Raw genomic sequence first — 20580 nt, forward strand, 5'->3', positions numbered from 1 at the left:
CATGAAATATGACTGAGATTAAAATTTCTGAAGATAATTAGATTTGTGATGGTTTTCTTTGTTGTTTTTTTTGGTGTGTGTGTGTGTGTGCGCATTGCTTCCTGACAGCATGCTCTTGGATGTTTTGATGTAAAAACCCTTATAGGGTTCTTCAGTTTGCCCCTCTGGAGATATCCTTAAAGTGTTTTTTTTGTTTTTTATTGCCAGAGAATGTGTACACCTTTAAACTATCCAAAGAACCCTTCAGGAACCATTTTTATCGAATGTAATACCCATTACTTTGGTAAAAATATTGAATACATTCAGTACCGTAACGATCCGTTGAGCTCGCTCACTGAAATCTCCATATATCTATCTTTTGCTTGTCAGCCACTATCAGTCTTGTGTGTTTTATATTCTTACATGTGACGTGACAAAATATGTTCCACCGCTGCGCTCCCCCAACTCCTCTTATCTCTACACAAACCACACACACACATCCCACGTGCATGCTGACACAGATATTCACCTACACACGCACGCACACTGCTGACCCTGAAGTGTTAAGCCGAAAGCTTACGTAAACCCTGAAATGCGCAGGGGAGGAACCCTGAAAGGGGGTATAAAGTTTCACAAACAGCACCAGTTGAGCGTTGTGCTCACGTTAAGCAACCCCAGCGTATTAAAATCAAGCTGATGCTTGCACAGATCGGTGAAGAAGTGGTGAAATAAGGCATTTGGCTTGCAAGCGAGTGTGCCGAGTAAAAACCGGGACGACGACTCACCTTCCCGAAGTCCCTCACGTCAAACAGGTCGAAGGGGTCGAAGAGCTCGCTGTTCCTCAGACCGAACTTGTCGTGGCACACCTTGAGAAACGTCCGGATGTTCTTCAGGCACAGGAACTGAAATAAAAGAAAAGACGGCATATCGAGCGGATCCTTCTCGTTTCGATGTGTGGAGCCATGACAATATTGTTACGATAGCAGACAGCATGAGATTGCGACTCCTGGAGCAGGTTTAATTTCCTGCACTGTCGTCGCGTTTCCTCGTTTCGGTATGGTGATTATGCGGTGCCAGATGTCGCTCTGCTCGAGACTGGCTGAAGTGGAGAAACGCTCGTGATAAACTAGAACCAGTTCGGGTCGAGAGTGACTAGAGTGTCATTTAGTCCAAATCTGTGCAGGAACAAATGAGCCAGCTGCATCGTGCACATGCTGCATTATAAACTTGTTTATTCGTTCAAATTTGTTTCCTTCTATAATAAACCCATGCTTTTTTTTCCCCCCTCATGGCAAGATGCAGCTAGAATACGTGTTGCTTTGGATCTAACTCATTATTTCTCCAACCATCTGTGTGTGTGTGTGTGTGTGTGTGTGTGTGTGTGTGTGTGTCATACCTAGCTACTGAACAAGTAGCCCTGTTATAGTATCAAGGAATCACTGACTTTTATACATTTTAATTTTACAAGGATTTTCCATTTATCATCACCTACATACATATTCTGCTACGATTTTTCTTAGTAGTTGTTCGGCACTCGCCTTTTGATTTCCGATAAGCCGGACGTTTCTAATTTGCGCAGCCACAAAAAAAAGTCAAATGACGGTCATATTTCATGGAGAAGAATCCATGACAAAGCGATCAACGCGATGTCAAACGCAATACGTAAACAGCCTTGCTTTCCAGCAAACATTCCACGCTGAAAAGCAAAACCTGACCTCTTCAGTGGGTAAACAATCCGCAGGGGACTGCTGCTGGAAGAATGAACACTGACTTCCTGTCAGACGTGAATGTACGTCACTCCACTACATTGTATTTTACTGCCATCACTCGGTTGCAGTCATGCCACACTGGAATGCAAGCACTCTCCAATCACAGCTCTAAGCAGCAATCAACTGACAGACCTTAAAGATGAAAGAGTCATGTCTTCAGCTATGGTTTATTTTACAATCCAAAGGTCAATCAATTTAAGAGCTTGTGTTGATCCATGATTTGATTGCGCATACACAGATCTTAGTAACTATGGAAGCAGTCATGGAGCTGAAGAGTTTCTTAACGAAAGTGGCATTTATACAAAAACACTCGAACACACTCGCGGGCTCTTAGACACACCAACGTAGAAATAAAATCGACAACTGAGAGCCCTTATTCCAGCAGCCTCTTGATGCCATTATTAACCAGTATTCACACAAGCACAACACACACTGCAGTACTGTTCACAGCAATCACTCCAGTACCACAGCTCCAACCATAACCATTATGTCTCACACACACACTGGCATTATGCACTGGTACGACTGTGAGATTAGCCATTATTCAGTACACAAAGGCGTACGACGATACTGCAATCACTGTGCCATAGACACGGCCGCCTCTTCATCAGTCTAGGTGAAGCTGTGCGCTCTTACAAAGGGCCCACGGTTCAACTTTTCTCGGATTTAATAGCAAGTCGGTGAGAATCATCGGCTGTGTTAGAGCGAGGGGAGAAAAATGAGGACGGTGTCTCTGTAGGACTCCAGTGAGAAATCAAAAAAATGCTGTGCTACAAAACCAGCCTGCTATAAAACACCTCCTGACTAACAAGCATCGTGAATTTTTAAGACCCACACTGGAAGAAAGAATAACCAAAAGTTTTTAAGGAGCCGCTGTGGTGTGGTGTTTTTTTTTTTGTTTTTTTATAAAGGAAAAGCAACAAATTTATATATTGAGGCCATGAGATAATATACTAGGGCCAATAGAATATATTGAGGCTACAATAATATATTGAGGCCATGAGATAATATATTGATGCCATGATATAATACAATAAGGTCAAGAGATAATATATATTGAAGCCAAAAAATAACACATTGAGACCATTAGATAATCTATTATGACCACAACATAATATATTAATTCCATGGTACAATATATTGAGGCCATGAGATAATCTAGTGAGGCCAAACGATAAGTTACTGAGGACATTAGATAATCTATTTAGACCACAAGATAATATATCGATTCCATGAGATAATATAGTAAGGCCAAGAGATAATACACATGTAATATCATCAGAAATCTCCATGCTTAAGTTCCTGTGGAAAATAATTTGGGGCTGAAATATATTAATTCATGGTTACACAATATTACAAAAGACAACATATGTGAGTCTCTTAATTCCACGTGTGAGTCTCTCAAATCCAATTCCTTGGCTAAAAGTACATCCTCTACTGTGTGTAATTGGTCTGGAGTGCTTTTTATACACCTTTTAATTGGAACTAAAGACCTATTTCTGCACAGTAGGCTAGTTTGGCGCACAGTACCTCCTTTTTTTGCTTTATTTGTTCTCTAGATTGTTTCATTTGTATTTACATGACTCTTCATACGTGATGTTTGTGGATGTACATGTTCTCGCTAATTCAAATCAGCAGAAAACGTGTGAGGGGATGTTCCCTACAAGCCGCATATTTGCCAAAGGCTGAGTGAGTCTGCCTTCTTTTTCAGAAGAAACCAAACAAATCAGAGACAAAGGGGGGAGGGGGGGGAAACAAAGCTGAGAGGTAGTGGAGAAGGTATGGTCGAACCGTAGACAAAAGAAAACAAATAACAAAAAAGCTGTCATCCTCTGACAGTCTATCCTGAAGCTGTGCCATGCTCACACACAGAATAATGCATTAGCTTTCTCCTCCTGAGGTGCACCTTCTTTACTAATCCTGCTTCCCTACTGCGTTCTAGAGGGAGTTTACAGGGCATCTCCTAACACCAGAAATTGACAAAAACTAACACTGCACAGAGAGGGAGAAGAGGTGACTACAGGGAAAGAAGAAAGTAAAACAAAACAAAAAAAAATAAAGACACAAGATGAGAGAGAATGCGAGATGGAACTCCTTAGAGAAGGTTGTTGTGTCTGAGTAGGATGGAAAATAGGAGTAAAAGCAGGCGGGAGGAGGAACGGCAGTCTGGTAGACTGATCTTTAACCCAGACAGTGATCTGCTCCCAAAACACTGGTGAAAGAGTGAGAGCATCTGTCAAACAGCATGATAGCAAAGCATGGCTTCAAACCGACAGGAAGACGTTCACATACAAAGTCTGAGGCAAAAAGTGAGTCAGCGGTGAGAAGTATCAGTCAGAATGAAAGGCACCTGTGAGTACACTTCTGCATTTCGGGACTGAACCGCTACAAACCTCCTGAGACGGAGGAGGAAAGGGCGGAGGAGATAAGTGCACCCATACGACCCCCACCTTAACGACAAACCACACAAAGACTGTGTGGCTTTCGATACCTAATAACTCAAGATCTATGCAACACACGAGAAACTCGTTCACAACAATATAATGCAACATGACTTGCGTCAAAGAAAATAACAATGCGGTAATCTTAAACCTGAATAGTTTGACTTGACTAATAGTTTAAGGGGTAAAACACATTGGGGTTGCTTTTATGGATAATTCATCAATAACATCCAATATAAGGGAAGACTTTCCTGTTGCGAAAAACGTGCATGTTGCCGAGACAGGTCAGGGCCTGCTCTGGCACACGTGGCAATAGCGTTTTGTATGTGCCCCGTCTCCGTATAATCATCATCGACAGTCAAGTCTCTCCCACAGGAGACGTGCATTCTGGCTTAACCAAGCACGTTCACGAGGACCGCCTAAATCCGAGGGCCTCTGAATATCGAAACAAGCCAAACTGCCTTGAAGATTTCCAGGTCACACAGATGTTAAACCTTCTCTGGAGAAAGGCTCCACTTGGACTAATTGGAGAGGCAGACACAAGATGAATAATGCATGCTGGTAAGCAATATGCAAATCTGATAGCATTATCCAAACACCAGGCGCATCGCAGGAACCCCTCTGTGTCATTACTGAATCAAAAGCAAAGCCCCCTATAGGAAAACCATCTGTTTTAAAATCAAACACGTCCACCTTAAATCAAACCCTAAAGCAAAAAAAAAAAAAAAAAAGTAGATTTGCCTTAAAGCACATTGTAGGACAGTGCTGGAGATGAGTGGACATCAGCAGTTAAGATATTTGGGGCAGAAAATTTGTCAGAATGATTCTTTTCCACCTTCTCCTTTATACCACGTGGAAACAGCTCGGCTGAGGAGTTTCGGTCTGAGGTGACTATCCACTGACTACAAAACATCAAAAGTACTACTAGAGAGATTACTATGTAAACCCATTGGAGATCGGCCGGGCAGAACATGCCCTTATGAGCTCTGACAAAGAAGAAATGTCTTCGTTCTTCTCTGCCTCTTTGAACCAGAAAATCCCTGTGCAAGGGTACAAATCCTGGAACACGGAAAAGGATATGAAGTCAGGGGATTTTACTCTCTAAAGGCCCATCTAGGCCTGGCTGGCCAGATAACGGCAGCTTACAGTGGATCTTTATCACCATGCGCACCGCATGACCTCTACTACCAAACCTCATCGAGGCAATGGCATTGACATGGAGTGGTAGGTTCTCTTTGGTAGAAGCCCTCCACAGTATCAAACTCTCTCAGTCCAGACCAAATGTCCAACCTAATGAAGGCACTCAGAGGCACCTCACTTCATTCCACTTCATTTTCACTCCTGCTGACCTTAAAACATAGTTGCGCTCTAAATATACAAGTCGTAAATCAGAGGGCTCCCAGTTGTCTAGCAGAAAATGCACATGAATACCTGGCATATTCTGGCATGCAGGTTCTTGCCTCCATCCGGAACAGGGCTCCAGTCTATATCAGTATAAACTACTGCCCTCTCATTGACGTGTTTGGCGTAATGAGGTACTCAGCTAGACTGTAATATCAGCCAAGGATCTCCACATTCTCCATTCTCTATTAAGTTCAGGCTCAAACGATGTGCATTCGGAGCATGAAATCCTACATATTTATTCCTTAGGATGGTCTAGTAGCAGTGACTCAAAAGGAACTGGTCTTGTTTATAATCTTGAAGATGGCTAGCTATTCATTCCATAAGAGCTGGGATTTTCATGATGTTTTTATTCATTTATTCCTTCATTTATCAAGTACTGTTCACTCACAGAGCCTACTTATTGGGATGGAGCAGTGGCCCTGAGACCCCATACCAGTCCATAGGCATCAAGCATCAGTTGTACTGCATAGTTCAAATGGTACAGCTTAATATTCCCAATGTCGTATGACAAAAACCTGAAACAGCAGAAGATTACCCCATACTTCCTGTTGGACCTTGATGGCAGTAGTGATGTGTACAGGATGACAAGAACCTCAGCCTTTGAAAGGCTAAATTGAACATGGGGATGATTAAAGCGGAGTGCTGACACTCAGAGCTGAGTGTCATCAGCGTAACAGTAAAAGAACCAGCAGTGAAAGTGGACAACCGTTCCCAACAAGGACAAGCACACATCCTTAATATACACTGGCTGTCTCCCAATGTCATGCAATCTCCTCAATCTTCCCTAATCATCTTGAGAAGATTCATACCTTCTAAGTGCAGTTTATGGGGTGATGTTAGAACTGAACTATCTTCAAAATTAACGACCACTCACCTTGACATATTCCCACTACACTTTTAAAAAATTATAAATGATGGGAATGCCTAATGCCCTTTACAGACATTCTCTGGGAGCCTCGTGGTCAAGCTGGCTCCTCTATGTCCAGGCCACGATGACCCCAAAATTACTCCTAGGCAGCATAATGAGCCTGATTTTTTATGCTTGGTGGAAAACCTGAAGTGGCTGAGTAATGGCCAGCTAAAAGCTGCCATTCATGGGTTAATGAATGTCACAAGCAGACCGGCAGAGAATGAGGAACTCCTGTGAATCAATGGCGGGGTATTTATTACGGTAGTTTGTGAGTGCGAAGAGCTGCATCCATCTTCAACAGTGTCGTCCCATCTGAATTCATGGCTTACAGCCCGAATCAAGCCTCCTCTGGGCTTATCCCTCATTTCACTGGGACATGCAAAGATCTGCTGCTGTCATTCTAAAGAATTCTGAGCTGGCATTAGTGTATAAATGTGTCATCTTCAACTATCTTCGGTAACCTCTTTACCCAGATCAGGGTCGCGAGGGATCCGGAGCCAATCCTGGTAACAATGGGTGCACGGGCGCAGAATTCCACCTGTGTTGGACACCAGACCATCACAGGCCACCGTGGTAAATGTGTCGAGGTTTGAAAACGCATTCAAATGTTCCCATTAACAACTTTCATGCAAACCACTGAGTGCTTTACACCACTAAGTGGCCCATAAGCATTTGCACAGTGTGTTTACCTTGCTCTGTATTATCAGTTCCAGTTATGTGACTTCCCCAGCCAAACAACGTTCCTTGACACTCTGTGTACTACAATAAAGTATCGTGAGCTATAACAACACTCTACTCATATAAGTCGATAGCAGCAAATATTTACATACCTTCAAACGAGGTCGACTGTAACGATCTGAGATAAACAAAGCACTACAGCTCATCTATAGATAACCCTTCGGCGGTTTAAAGCTTTTCCAGTTCACGTCACGTCATACGTCATCTAACGAGCCCACAGGTTCCTTACATGCACACGTTCGAAACTGAACAGAAGTGCAAAGGGCTGGATGGAGTTGGTCTTCTCGATCATGTGTGCGCGCACGCGTGTGTATGAACGTGCAGCTGTTGGTACTCTACTATTCTCTCCGTGATTACCTCAGAGATGGCTAATGTCATTAGTATGGAAAACAGCCCCTTAATTACTCATCTGACTCTGGGGCGTACATGCACAGCTTCATTAAAATAATCGTCTTCATAGCCCGGATAAATAATTACTCAATCACCGGAGACACCGTTTACGCTACCTAATGAGCGGCAGAGCATTGAGTGTACAGGTGAAGTGATGATATGCACATCAGAATGCTGAGCATCTTGAAGTTATGGAGCAACTAAGCAAAGCAAAAAAATGTTTAAAAAAAAAAAAAAAAAAAGAAGGAGCTGTCGATTCATGCAAATTCGATGGTAATGCTTTTTGCTGTAAATCCCTTTTTCTTTTTTTAAACTAACGGGGAAGGTTTCGCACTTTCACTGCGAATGCGACATACTGACACAAGCTGAAACTATTGTCAAGACTGATGTAGGGCATCCTCTGCATTAAACGCTGATGCAATTTATAAAGTATAAAGCATATCGTTTATATAAATGCATTCCATGCAGGATTATGTCTGAATTTGTTCTGCTTGCTCTTAATCTTCTGATTTCAGCGGGAGCCTAGGCAGATGTGTGGGTGTTTTCTCCTGAAACACCTGATATAATCTTGCTGAGTTTTACAAGAACGCACATTCCCATTCACGGTCCCGCACACGGGCCCAAGGCCAGGCTAGTGTCGGTATGTGTTTAATTAACTGCTATACTTTATTTACAATCAAATATATCATGCAATAGAACTCATTTTCTTCTCATCCGACACTAGCAATAACACACTTCCTTTGTACACTTTTAGTTTGTTTAGGCAGGTGAGAACACAGCGATCACACTCGAGTGTGGACCCACACGACCGGTCCAAGAGAATCTGATCAAAGGTGGTCTTGGTCTGCTTCCAAGCGAACTCTAATGTGGTTTAATTGCAGTGAGAAAGTGGTTCAGTCCTGAATGAACCTGACAGCAGGAAGCGAACCAAACATGCTGTTTGTTTTGCGGTTTCGTTTTTTTTTTTTTTTTTTAGTAGATGCAAGCTGCTAAACTGAGCTGCAAGGTGAAAACTGAGCCGAAGTACAGCGTTGTAGTGCTGCAGAAATCTTACGTGTTCTGGAGATTTGGACCCTCCGTCCATTTTCTGCACTGCTTATCACACACAGGGTGTAGATACCAAGGAGCCTATCCCAGAGAAGTTGGGGCCCCAACACCCCGGAGGAGGGGGCCAGACCATAGCAGGTCACAATCGCACACCCATTTATACACCACTGATAACTTGGGAATTCCACTCAAGGACAACACGTGTCGTTGGACTTGGGGAGGAAACCGGAGTACCCAGAGGAAACCCCTGAAGCACAGAGAGAACATGCAAACTTGTAAAGAAAAGGAGGTAGGATTTGAACCCCCAACCCTGGAAGTGCAAGGCAAATGTGCTAACCGCTAAGCCACTGTGCCCCCTGATTTGGACCAAGGAACATAAGAAATAAAATAAACACTGGGCCTTAATCTCAATTGTATTTCTGACCAATAATTGAAAAAGTCTCACAAGGGCACGTTCAGTCCTACCTAACCCTCAGCCAACATTTTTTTCTGGTTCTGGTTCATTTGATTGGGTATGGTGTCAAACCAAACCAAACAAAACTATTATTCCGACTCGACAAATGGACTAACAGGCACGAAAATCCCCTCAAAAACCTCTAGTCAGGTAGGACCATATACAGCATTTTAGGAACAATTTCTTTATCACTTCCTGCGTATCTGTATCTTGCTGTGTGAAAGAAAGGTGAAGGAACGTGTAGACAGTGCATGTCTGACGAAGGGCTGAAACAGACGCTCATCTCTTATTAAGAGGAAGAAACAAGGAAGAGCTTTGTCAGGCAGATGTGTTGAACAAGACCCAGAAGTAATGAGATCAAAGAGCAGCTCCTCGTCACTGATCCCTTCAGACAAAGGCACACGGATTCGGGAGAGCCACTTGGCACCTCCGCTTTCGTCAAAACGCAGAGACAACCGAGGTCTTTTCATGAAGGAGACTCTGCAGAAGATTAGAACTACATCCATGCCCCGCTGACAGACTGGGAGCCAGACTAAAAGAGATTCTTTAATCTGGCGGGGCACGACGAGGGCAAGGAATGATGATAAGTCTTCAGACACACAGACGTGCAACTGAAGTGCAAATAGTGAGCTCGAGAGCAGTCTGAAGATGCTCGGCTTTGACGTGTTCTACATGGAAGATTTTCAAAGTAGACGCTCCCCGACACCCTAAAGCTAGCGATGCAGGGAAAGATGAAAAACAGGGTAAGATGTGATGAAGCGTCAGAACGTGCTCGCCTCTCGTTTCACACGATAGCCTCGTTACAAAAACACTCTTACTGTTCATCTTATACAGGGCTGAAACATACTGTAACGGACTTTCAATATGTGGCCAAAAGTATGTGGACACCAGACCGTCACACCCATATGTGGGTCTTCCCCCAAACTGTTTCTATAAAGTCTCAAGCACACTCTCGCCATATCATCCAGGCCTGCCTTCTCAAGAATTGTCTGGTTGGGAATATGGTCCATCAGACTCAGATTCATTATAGAGCGCAGGTGTGGCATTGCATCATCACAGCATTCAGTTTGCGAACCTGGCGGGCGTTGATTGTCCAGGTCTCAGATCCAACAGATCAAACTGTTTTATAAAGTCTGAAGCACACAACTGTATAGAACTGAAGTCTTTGTATGCTGTACATTTACATTTATTCATTTAGCGGACGCTTTCATCCAACGCGACTTACAAATGAGGAAATACAAGCAAAGCTTGATATATCAAGCGAAGAACAATACAAGTAGTGCTACTGTACAAGATCTTTTAATTGCGTTCTAGAAAAGCAGTGTGCAGAGTAGAGGTGTAAGAGCCAGAGTAGGTGGGTTTTGTTTTTTTAGGATAATGTGGGGTTGGCATTTTAGGGGTTAGTTAGGTGTTCACGGAAGAGGTGGGTCTTTAGCTGTAGCATTACAATTCCAAAAGGCTCAAACGTGACCGTCATACATTTGACCTGTATATAGTTAAATGTTTTTGAACCTCCACCAAATAATTTCCTTTCATCGCTTACTTTATAACAGCTCCAACCAGTCATTCCCTCACCGGCCACGCTCTTTTCTTTCCTGAAGTTAATAAGACAAAAATTCAGCTTGGAAGCCATGTTGGAAAACGTTACAGCTTTACCACTGACTGGTACAAAGCATCGACACTGGAGACTCCTTCCAAAAAAATTCAAAATAAACATCTCCTTACAGAAACCTTCACCAGATCTAGAATTGCACGTTTGTTTTTGTTTTTTTTACTGGTTTAGGTGCACAGCCACCCTACAAGTCCCTTTTTGTATACAATAATAATGCGTTAGACCACTGGACACCAAACCTGTTCCTGGTGATCTACCTTCATGCAGGTTTCATCTCCACGCCTGTATCAGTTGATCAAAAATCACGATGGTTAGAGTTAAAGTCTTCAGGAAGCTAGATCTCCAGGAACAGGGTTGGTGACCACTGCGTCAGACTGAGCACATTCATATTAAACGGTGATTTGTCCTGCAGCTGGAACTACTTTCAGAGTTGCTGTTATAGGAAATTAATTAAACTTCTGACCAATCAGAATTTAGAATTCAACAGTACTATATTATAGGGGGGGGGGGGGGGGGGAGATGAGATACACCGATTTCCTGTAAAACAGGAAAAAGAAATCACTTTGTGAAGAGAAGTGAACTTATTGTGTGATGGTATTATCCTGATCAATCGCACTTGTTTCAGATTATATGAGATAAATTAGAATCCGACAACGGTGTACAGTAGAGGAATCGGTGTCCGGGTCCAGCGCATCACTATTTCTCCAGCTCTCTGGATGACAGGAATTGCTTTCATGCAATAAGTAGACTCTGCTAGTGGGTGAAAACCGGTAACAATGATATTCTAAGAAAATGATCATTTAGGTTATAAGTTAAGCCTTGATTATTATAATGAAGGGAAATACTGTGTGCTGGAACCCTTCAGGCTGAGCAGTGAAATAAAGAGAGGATTTTTTTTTTTCCCTGTTTGCTACACAAAAGCAAGAACCAGATGTTACAGCTGGCGCAGGTGTAAAATCCCTATTCATGGTTTATGAGGGGGAAATTATAGCATGCAACGTCAGAATAAACCAACTGCTGGCGGAGTCATAAGACTGTAGTCTCGCGCTCATCCCAGAACTCATTCAGGAGAACTCAAATCATGACTGTCTTTACAGAATATAGTTGTATTAGTGTAATGACTCATCTCACTAGCCGGTGTCACTCACAAGAGGACGCGCTTCTTTTTTTCAGTCTCGAGGTTTCTTCCTCATTTGCTTTTTTCTTTCCACTCAGAACAAAAATCTCCATCCGACAGTTAAAAATCTGATCTAAAATGCATACGATACATCTGCGTCATCACGACAAGTCATCATGAAGTAATGCGCTTCGCAGCTACGGCTAAAGAACACTGAGTAATGAAACGAGTAGATTTTATTATTTAATCGTGTGGCGCGTTTGGCTTGCGTTACAGTACCATGCTTAAAACCTGATGTTATCTGGCCGGTTCATTAAAAGCCACAAACTTTGGGTCACTGCCATGACTAAACTGTAAAAACATCATCTGCTGTGTTTTGGTGCAGGCTGCAGATGTGCATCGTAAGTGAGTAAGAAGAACAGATTCCTCACACGTGTGGATGAGGGGGAAGAAGAAGAAAAAAAGAAAAAGAAAAGCTCGTCATACTGACAGTGATGCCAAATGAACTCCCTTCTTCCAAAACCACATGATGAAATCACTGCAGCAACTGCTGAGCATTTACAGTTCATAAAGTCTAATATCTTCCGCAGACATTTAACTTTTTTTTTTTTTTTTGTCTTTGGTTGTTTTTGTGTAAACAGGAAGTTCTGAGCTAATGAGCAACTTATGTATGAATAAATCCATAATCTAAGTAAAGTGAGGACACTTCATGGTCCTGATCATTCTTGCCGAACTTTCCGAGCCTAATATGAAACGTGGGTGGCGTGTATAAACGGTACAAATCACGACGAAATGAAGTAGAAAAAACCTGTGTACAATCTTCTCATAAACAGATGAAAATAAAAACCTGGAATCATCGATATGGTGAGGGTTTTCTGGGGGAAATGTTTGTTTAGAGTTCTTGGAAAGAGTCTCCAGTGTCGGAGGTACAGCTGTAACTGGAAAGTTTTCAGAACGGACGACGTTGCGGTTTGTGGTAACCGATAAAGAGGAACTAACTTGTTTCACGGACATTCCACAACATTAAATGTAACTATAATCGGATAAAAAGTATATTGGTGGGGCTGTTTAGTTAATACAGAGCTCTGTATTGGAAAACTGCTGTGGAATAAGAGGAATAAAACGCTTCAAGGACGTGCTGTTATAGAAAAATAAATCAACGTTGGCGTGGTGACTAACTCAACAGTGACTTCAGCACAACACCCTGGATGCTGTTGAGTATTTTTCTGTAACAGTGCTACCAAAGTTTTGTTTGTTTTTTTACATACATACATACATTTTTTATATATATATATTTAAAAATATGTTTGAATATTGCCAATCGAGAAGTAAAAACAATGCAATTGTGCTTGATATCTGTTTAAATAATAAACTTGCAATCTAGCACCTGGATAGAAAAGAGCTAGAGAAGTGACAGAAAGAGAGAGAATGAGAGATAGAGAGACAGATAGAGAGAGAATGAGAATATGACAGAGAAAGAATGTGAGAGAGAAACAGAGAAAAGGCGTGAGAGGGAATGAGAATGAGAGAGAGAAAATGAGAGAGAGAGAGAGAGAGAGAAAGAGAATGAGCGAGAGAGAGAGAGAGGAAGAGAGAGAATGAGAATATGAGAGAGAATGAGAGACAGAGAGAATGAGCGAGAGAGAATGAGAATGAGAGAGAGAAAATGAGAGAGAGAGAGAGAAAATGAGCGAGAGAGAGAGAGAGGAAGAGAGAGAATGAGCGAGAGAGAGAGAGAGGAAGAGAGAGAATGGGAATATGAGAGAGAATGAGAGACAGAGAGAATGAGCGAGAGAGAATGAGCGAGAGAAAGAGAAAGAGAGAATGAGAGACAAAGAGAAAATGAGCGAGAGAGAGAGAATGAGCGAGAAAGAGAATGAAAGAGAGAGAGAGAGAGAGAGAGAGAGAGAGAGAGAGAGAGAGAGAGAGAGAGAGGAAATCATGTACAAACCTGCCTCAAAACTGACCTGATTTAGCTAATGTGGAAATACCCCAGGAGACTCTATAAATAAATTGCCACGGTTAAAAAGCTCTATTGTGCCTCGGCAGCGTGTACAGGACGTCTGAATTTTCATCCGATGTGTCACGCAGCAGCACAGACGCAGCACGCAGGATGAATGGAAACAAGACCCATTGGCTAGTGACATCATACCTGCACCATTGCAAAGCTGCCGGAGCAAGATACCGGTGGCAACAACTCATCTCCCTACTACCCCTTATCGCCATGGCAACGAGATGAAAGAGCGCTCTGTAACAAAGTGAGATGGAAGTTCCACATTTTTCGCCACTACACGCAGTAGGACGGAGAGGTCACATGACCAGCAATACGGTCAAGGTTGCTGACTTGTGGAGCGTCAGAGGAGAAATAATCTCAATCTGGACATCTGAGAAATATAATCCTCGTCCAATTCTCCCACGCAGCATGAAACTAGACGAAGATGATAGATTCTGCTATAGCAGCATGACCTGTTTTGAGCAACTTGCCAAACATTTCAAAAATGTTGAATTTCTTAATGAACATCACACTTTTTACCCATTTATAGTAACATTTAACATCCACAAGGCAAGTTCCTGTTATAATTCAAGAGCACACAAGTGCCTGTGAATGAGCTGTTACTACGGAAACGACAACACGTTACAACCTACGAATTAATCAAACTGAACTTGCCGTTTATGTCAGTGGTTCTGAGGACCACCAGAGGTCCGTGCAGCGTTGCCAGGGGGTCGGTGGGCTTTACCGTTTTGTGGGGTCCAATTGGGTTGTTACGAAGGGGTCCAAGCACCAGAGTCCACGTCGATGAAATGCAATTGGTGGAAAATTCAGAAAGAGAAAGCTCTATGAAATATTATTTGGCCAATTTCAATTCTTCATGAAATAAATTCATGCTGAGGAGATGCATGGAAATTATTTTCGCGTTAAAGGGGTAACTGGCTATAAAAAGCGTGCGAACCACTGATTTATACTACAGCTTTACAGCAGAAACTACTGTCAGAGCTGCTGTTATATAAATAATAATAATAATAATAATAATCCACATCTTCTGAGTGGAGAATTCAGAGCTTAACGCCTATGCACTACATTATGGCCACTTTCTGTTTCTAAAGCGTATAATTTCCATCCATCATGAAGAACCCTAGACTTAATGTGCTTCCGGTAAGAGTTTTTTTTCCCCTCATAAATATTTTGTAATGTTGACGCTTTTTGATTTAATTTAACGTCTATAGAAATACATGCACCACGAAGTGCTACAAGCCTCACATTGGACCCTTGAATGTTTTCCTGCGGAAATTTTGTAACAGTTATTCTGACTAGGGCCGATAATATAATATCGATATCATGATCAATTACATCTCACTACACTAGTCCTTTTCTTTATTTTCAAAGAATTAAGATGGACTGGAAGCAACTGATTACATGTTAATATGTTGTACTTCATCTATAAAAATAAAAACATTTTAAACCTACAGATTTTTTTTTTGCTGCTGGTTTGTATGCAAACCTACATCGATTAGCCATAACATTAAAACCACCTGCCTAATATTGTGTAGGTCCCTCTCATGCCACCAAACCAGCTCTGATCCATCGAGGCGTAGACTCCACAAGACCTCTGAAGGTGTGCTGTGGTATCTGGTTCCGAGACGTTAGCAGCAGATCCTTTAAGTACTGTAAGTTGCGAGGTGGGGTCTCCATGGACTGGACTTGTTTGTCTAGAACATCCCACAGATGCTCGATCGGATTGAGATCTGGGGAATTCGGAGGCCGAGTCAACACCGTGAACTCTGCCATGTTCCTCAAAATCTTCCTGAACTATTTTTGCAGTGTGGCAGGGCGCATTAACCAGCTGAAAGAGGCCACTGACATTAGGGAATACCGTTGCTTGGTCTACTTGGTCTGGTGCGCTTGGGTCAGGTCTACTTGCTGCCCTTGGTCTGCGCCGCACTTGGTCTGCGCCGCCCTTGGTCTGTGCCGCCCTTGGTCTGCGCCGCACTTGGTCTGCGCCGCACTTGGTCTGCGCCGCACTTGGTCTGCGCCGCACTTGGTCTGCAGCACTATTAGGGTAGGTGGTGCGTGTCAAAGTAACATCCACATGAACGGCGGAACCCAAGGTTTGTGGTTTTATTGTTATGGATGATCAGTGTATATATATTTCATTATACATCTCGTGTACTGTAGAAATGCCTTTGAGACTCGTGATCTCTTTTCTCGATCTTACCCAATCCTGACTAGTACGCTACACTACTAAACAGCATACTATATTGACAAATGATGCATTATTTAGCACTTTTGAACATATTCTACGATTCTGTCTCCACTATAAAATACTCCTCTATTCAGTACAGGTTCTACCGAGGACAGTTTTATTCACCGTCTCGCCGTGCTATGCTCAGGTGGCACGGGCCGAGAATAAACCCCCTGATGTGTCCTGACATTTAAAGTACATGAATAATACAGGAACACAAGACACATTCAGCAGATCTTACGATTCAGAAGGCAGCTGCCATTTTGCCTTTAACTCTAGAAGATTCCGCCAGTCCGTCGGGCTTTTTTTGTTTTTGTTTTTCTTTTCTTTTCATGAAGCGGCGCTGCGTGAGGGTATGATAATGCCGTTAACGCTGTGCCGTAATCGAGTCGGCTCTTTGGAAGAGTGATGGCGGCGAGTGGGAAGTCATCCTTCAGTCGTTCCTGAGAGAGTGCGAACATGAACTTCACTGCGGAACGCATTTACTTCCACCAGATCGGTGCGCGACGTCGGAATCTAATTATATCCTCTCCGAAATGAGCGTTATGAAAGTGGTGAGAAGACAGATGGAAGCGTCTCGGCAACAGTTCGTGTGGGCTCGTGGAAAGGCATCGCTGCACACTCCGGCGCAAAGTAATGCCATTCAAATCCAGTACCACCAATTAGTGCAGGACTAATAAGGAAAATGGAAGTGAAAGTGAAAAGAAAAAAAAAAAAAAAAATGGTGGCCTTTTTTGGGGGGTTTTGTTGAACAATTTAGAACATCTAGACTACTCGCACATGCTGGCACTGGTGGACATGCCACATAAACAGAATTTTTAAAAAAAAAATGTATAATTGTTAACGTGGTGAAGATTTCTTTCAAGGCATTTATGGAAGGAGTCTCCAGTGTCAGCAGTTTGAGCCCCAACCAGAAATAAATCTGTAACTTTCCCGATGTGGCTCAGTGGTTTCTCTGCAAAATAACAAGCTACGTTTTCGTTTTGTCCTTTACTTCAAGAGAGAAAAGACAAGCTGACGAAGGAACGACGGTTTACAGCTGCTATAACGCAAGTGATAATGTTCCACACCATTAAATGCAACAATAAACAGATAAAAAGCATGCCTTGTTCTTTAAACACTAAAAATTGTAACGGTCTGCAAACTGCTGTCGTATAACAGGGATTAAAAAAATAATAATAATAATAAAAAAAAAAATTAAAAAAAAACACACACACATGTTGTTCTTGGAAAATATTCAAAAACCTCAGGGTAGTAACAGTAACTCTGCGTCACGTTGATCGCCATCGCTGATTGTTTTCATATAACGGCATACCCTGTCGTGTTTTATTCCTTAAATAACACACCGTCATAACCGTAGGATATCACAGCAATCATATTAAAATGAGACAGGTATATTACCTCTCCCCTCTCACTAAATCTGTTTATCACCCGCTGTTACGCTGCTAAATTAAAGTGCGGAAATAAAACGGGAATCATGACCGGCATGGGAAGCTTCTTCCATTAAATATCATTTTCTCTCTCTATGAGCCTGCTTCCCATCAGCTCGCGAGGAAGATAATTGATGTGGCAACCTGATTTCGTTAGCGACCCTGGATTCCTAGAGTGCTTCATTTAACACCCAATAAGAGATAGCTAAACTCATATTGTAGTAGTTAATTAAGAACATTTTTCTACATTAATTGTTATTCAGGTGGCATATTAAAAAAAAAACAAGAGATGAGTAAACAAGGGAACTCTTTCCTGTTCATCAGCTACTCTGGTGTTGAGGGAACTCGTAAGCACAGGAAGTCAGGCTAGAGAGGCAACATTTTATACCGTGATAATGTAAAAATGTCCCGCCCCGATAAAAAATGTAAATAACTGTTTACATGAACGTGAAAGCGTCTTACGTTTGTGGGCTTTCCAAAGTGTAGGCGTGTCTCAGAGGATGGTTTTGTTTGTTTTTTTTTTGTTTTTTTTTTAAATGTGTTAATCTAATAACAAATTAATAGTCTAGAAGTTACCATGATGAAATTTCTGGGTGTCCTTGGAGAAATTAGACCTGGTTACACGAACGTAATTGATAAACAAAATCGTGGTTTCAGCATTTCGGCTGGAATTGGGATGACATAGCTGGCTAGTGAGAAGCAAGAGTATTAGGATTTTGTTAGGATGAGAGTTAACCCATAAATCAACTGGCTAATCTGATCTAAAGTCAGGGTTGCTGCTTAATAACCACCAAATCTTTAACATAGTGTCAAACAGTTAGCTAACTGGAGAGGTCCTTCATAAATGGTGGCTCATCCTATAGGGGCGGGTCCATCGCTGCCCCCACCACATCAATCATCCATTTAACAAATGTTAATCTTCATGAAGTCCTCATTGAAAACTCGTACATTTGAAATTCAGTTCAACAACCAGATCTTGTTTTATAGCAAATAATTGGAAAAAATCAGATATGTGTGTACAAACGAATGCAAAGTGCAAGTCCAGGCAGTGTGTCCATGATGCACAGAACCATTACTATAATAAGATCTATTGCAAAGCTTGGGAGAGGGAAAGGAGGGAGGGTTATGGAGTGGGTAATTTCCATCAGAAATGCGTGGGCACCACTGTGAAGTCTGGACAAAAGAAGAATGGATGCGTCTCCCTTTCCCAATTCACAAACTGTGTGGGCTAGTTCAGGTCTTTTGTGGGGGTTTTAAGATGTAATTGTATTGAGACAGATGTGTTATAACAATGGAACATCTAATACCGTTCGACGAGCTGCCGGTCTGTACACTCCGGGGTTAAAAAATAAATAAATAATCGGCCGAGTCCTGGGAAAACAAGCTTTCAACAATCTTAACAACAAATCACTGGTCAGAAAATGAGCAAGAATTAAACAGATAAGACTCCTGAGACCTCCTGTGCCACCGTTTGCTTGTTTGCCTTTGCTGCAGTGAACTGTTTGGGGGAAAATCGAGAAACAGGGAAATTCACTTGTGTAGTCTTCCTGTACACAAAGGTAAACTCATGATAATGATTTAAAATGTTTGAGGTAATATTCAAACTAACACTTGTCTGGGTGTACAAAATCAAAAATCGAATTAAACATCCATCCATTTTCTGCACCACTTTTCCTACACAGGATTGCAGGGAGCCGGGAGACTATCCCAGGGGACTCGGGGCACGAGACATCCTGGACGAGGTGCCAACCCATCGCAGGGCACAATCACACACGCAATCAAACACTACAGACAATTTGCAAACTCCAATCAGCCTACAGCGCGTGTCTTTGGATTGGGGGAGGAAACCGGAGTACCCGGAAGAAACCCCTGACGGACAGGGAGGGCATATACACTCCACATATACAGATATATATATATATATATATATATATATATATATATATATATATATATATATATATATATATATATATATATATATATATATATATATATATCCAATGTGCCTCCCCCCTAAAATTAAACAATAAAATAAAATAAAATCAAAATAAAAAGCTGTCCGTAAGTTTACACACAAGGTTTAAACATTTAAAGAAATCAAAGGGAAAAGCTAAATTACTTCATCTATTTGTTAAATTCTTGCTAATTAAAAGCTTTCAGCTGTCGACTCTCAACTGCCTATTACAGGGTCATGCTAAAAAGTCACTAGATAGTAGCCTATATCCGTATAAAGAGACTCTCGGCTTGATCCTGTTTGAGGCTACGTCATCCAGCCCCACCGAAATCACAAGCCGCTGCCGGTAACTCATCGAACTAGCATGAAGGCTTTCATCAAATATACAAGATTAAAAATAAATAAACTTCCCAGCTCTCCAGAGAAAGAACCAACGAATATTCTATCCAATCACACTCAACGAACTGTACTGAAAAAGACACTGTTCTGTTCTACAGAGATACCAAAAATACATTTCCTGTCACAGATTTGCTTAAAAAGCAGTCAACTATTTTACCGAAAATAAATTTCTAGTAGTGTCTTGTTTTTGCTGGTACACCATCAAGCAGTGGTCAAAATGAGTGTCTGGGGCCAGCGACTTTCATGTCCAGCTACTTGATTTTTTTTTTTCCGTATTTGCGAACGTTTTCATTTGCTTTGTATGTTTAAACGTCATTCGCTTATCGATGTTATAGCAAGCGCGACTCGTTTTGAATCCCGCCGCCTGCCGCACTACACGCATCCGCTGACGCGCGATCTGAAGCGCCGCAGAACAATTTTTACTAGGTGGACTAATTAGCGTGCACATATGACAGATGATTGCCCACTGGAGCTTTTACTTGCCCAGTGAGCGTAGCTAATGAATTCGTCATTTGCCCACTCTGGCCGCTTCATGGAAGAAATAGAAAGGAATCTAAAGCTGAAAGGCACTAAACACACAACGAGAGGGAAGAAAAGCGTTCGGATGATTTCAGTGAATTCAAAATCCCCACACCGATTTTCAATTAGCGCTTTAAAAACACACACTCGTTGGGTTGCTTCGTTGTTTTGAC

The 20580-nt window shown here is 42.0% G+C and overlaps 1 protein-coding gene across 8 annotated transcripts in view; it reads right to left on the reverse strand.

Annotated features, from left to right (window-relative positions):
- Positions 1-20580, reverse strand: part of vav2 (vav 2 guanine nucleotide exchange factor) — a 184927-nt gene that overhangs the window by 128915 nt on the left and 35432 nt on the right. For 7 of the 8 annotated variants that reach the window (XM_053687743.1, XM_053687739.1, XM_053687742.1 and 4 more), the window contains exon 2: positions 765-881. The exons of the other annotated variant lie outside the window; for it this stretch is intronic. In XM_053687743.1, coding sequence (XP_053543718.1) covers positions 765-881 — 117 coding nt within the window. The remainder of the gene's footprint in view (positions 1-764; positions 882-20580) is intronic. 8 annotated transcript variants of the gene reach the window in all.

Source organism: Ictalurus punctatus, chromosome 18 (assembly GCF_001660625.3).
Source record: "Ictalurus punctatus breed USDA103 chromosome 18, Coco_2.0, whole genome shotgun sequence".
NCBI lineage: Eukaryota > Metazoa > Chordata > Actinopteri > Siluriformes > Ictaluridae > Ictalurus > Ictalurus punctatus.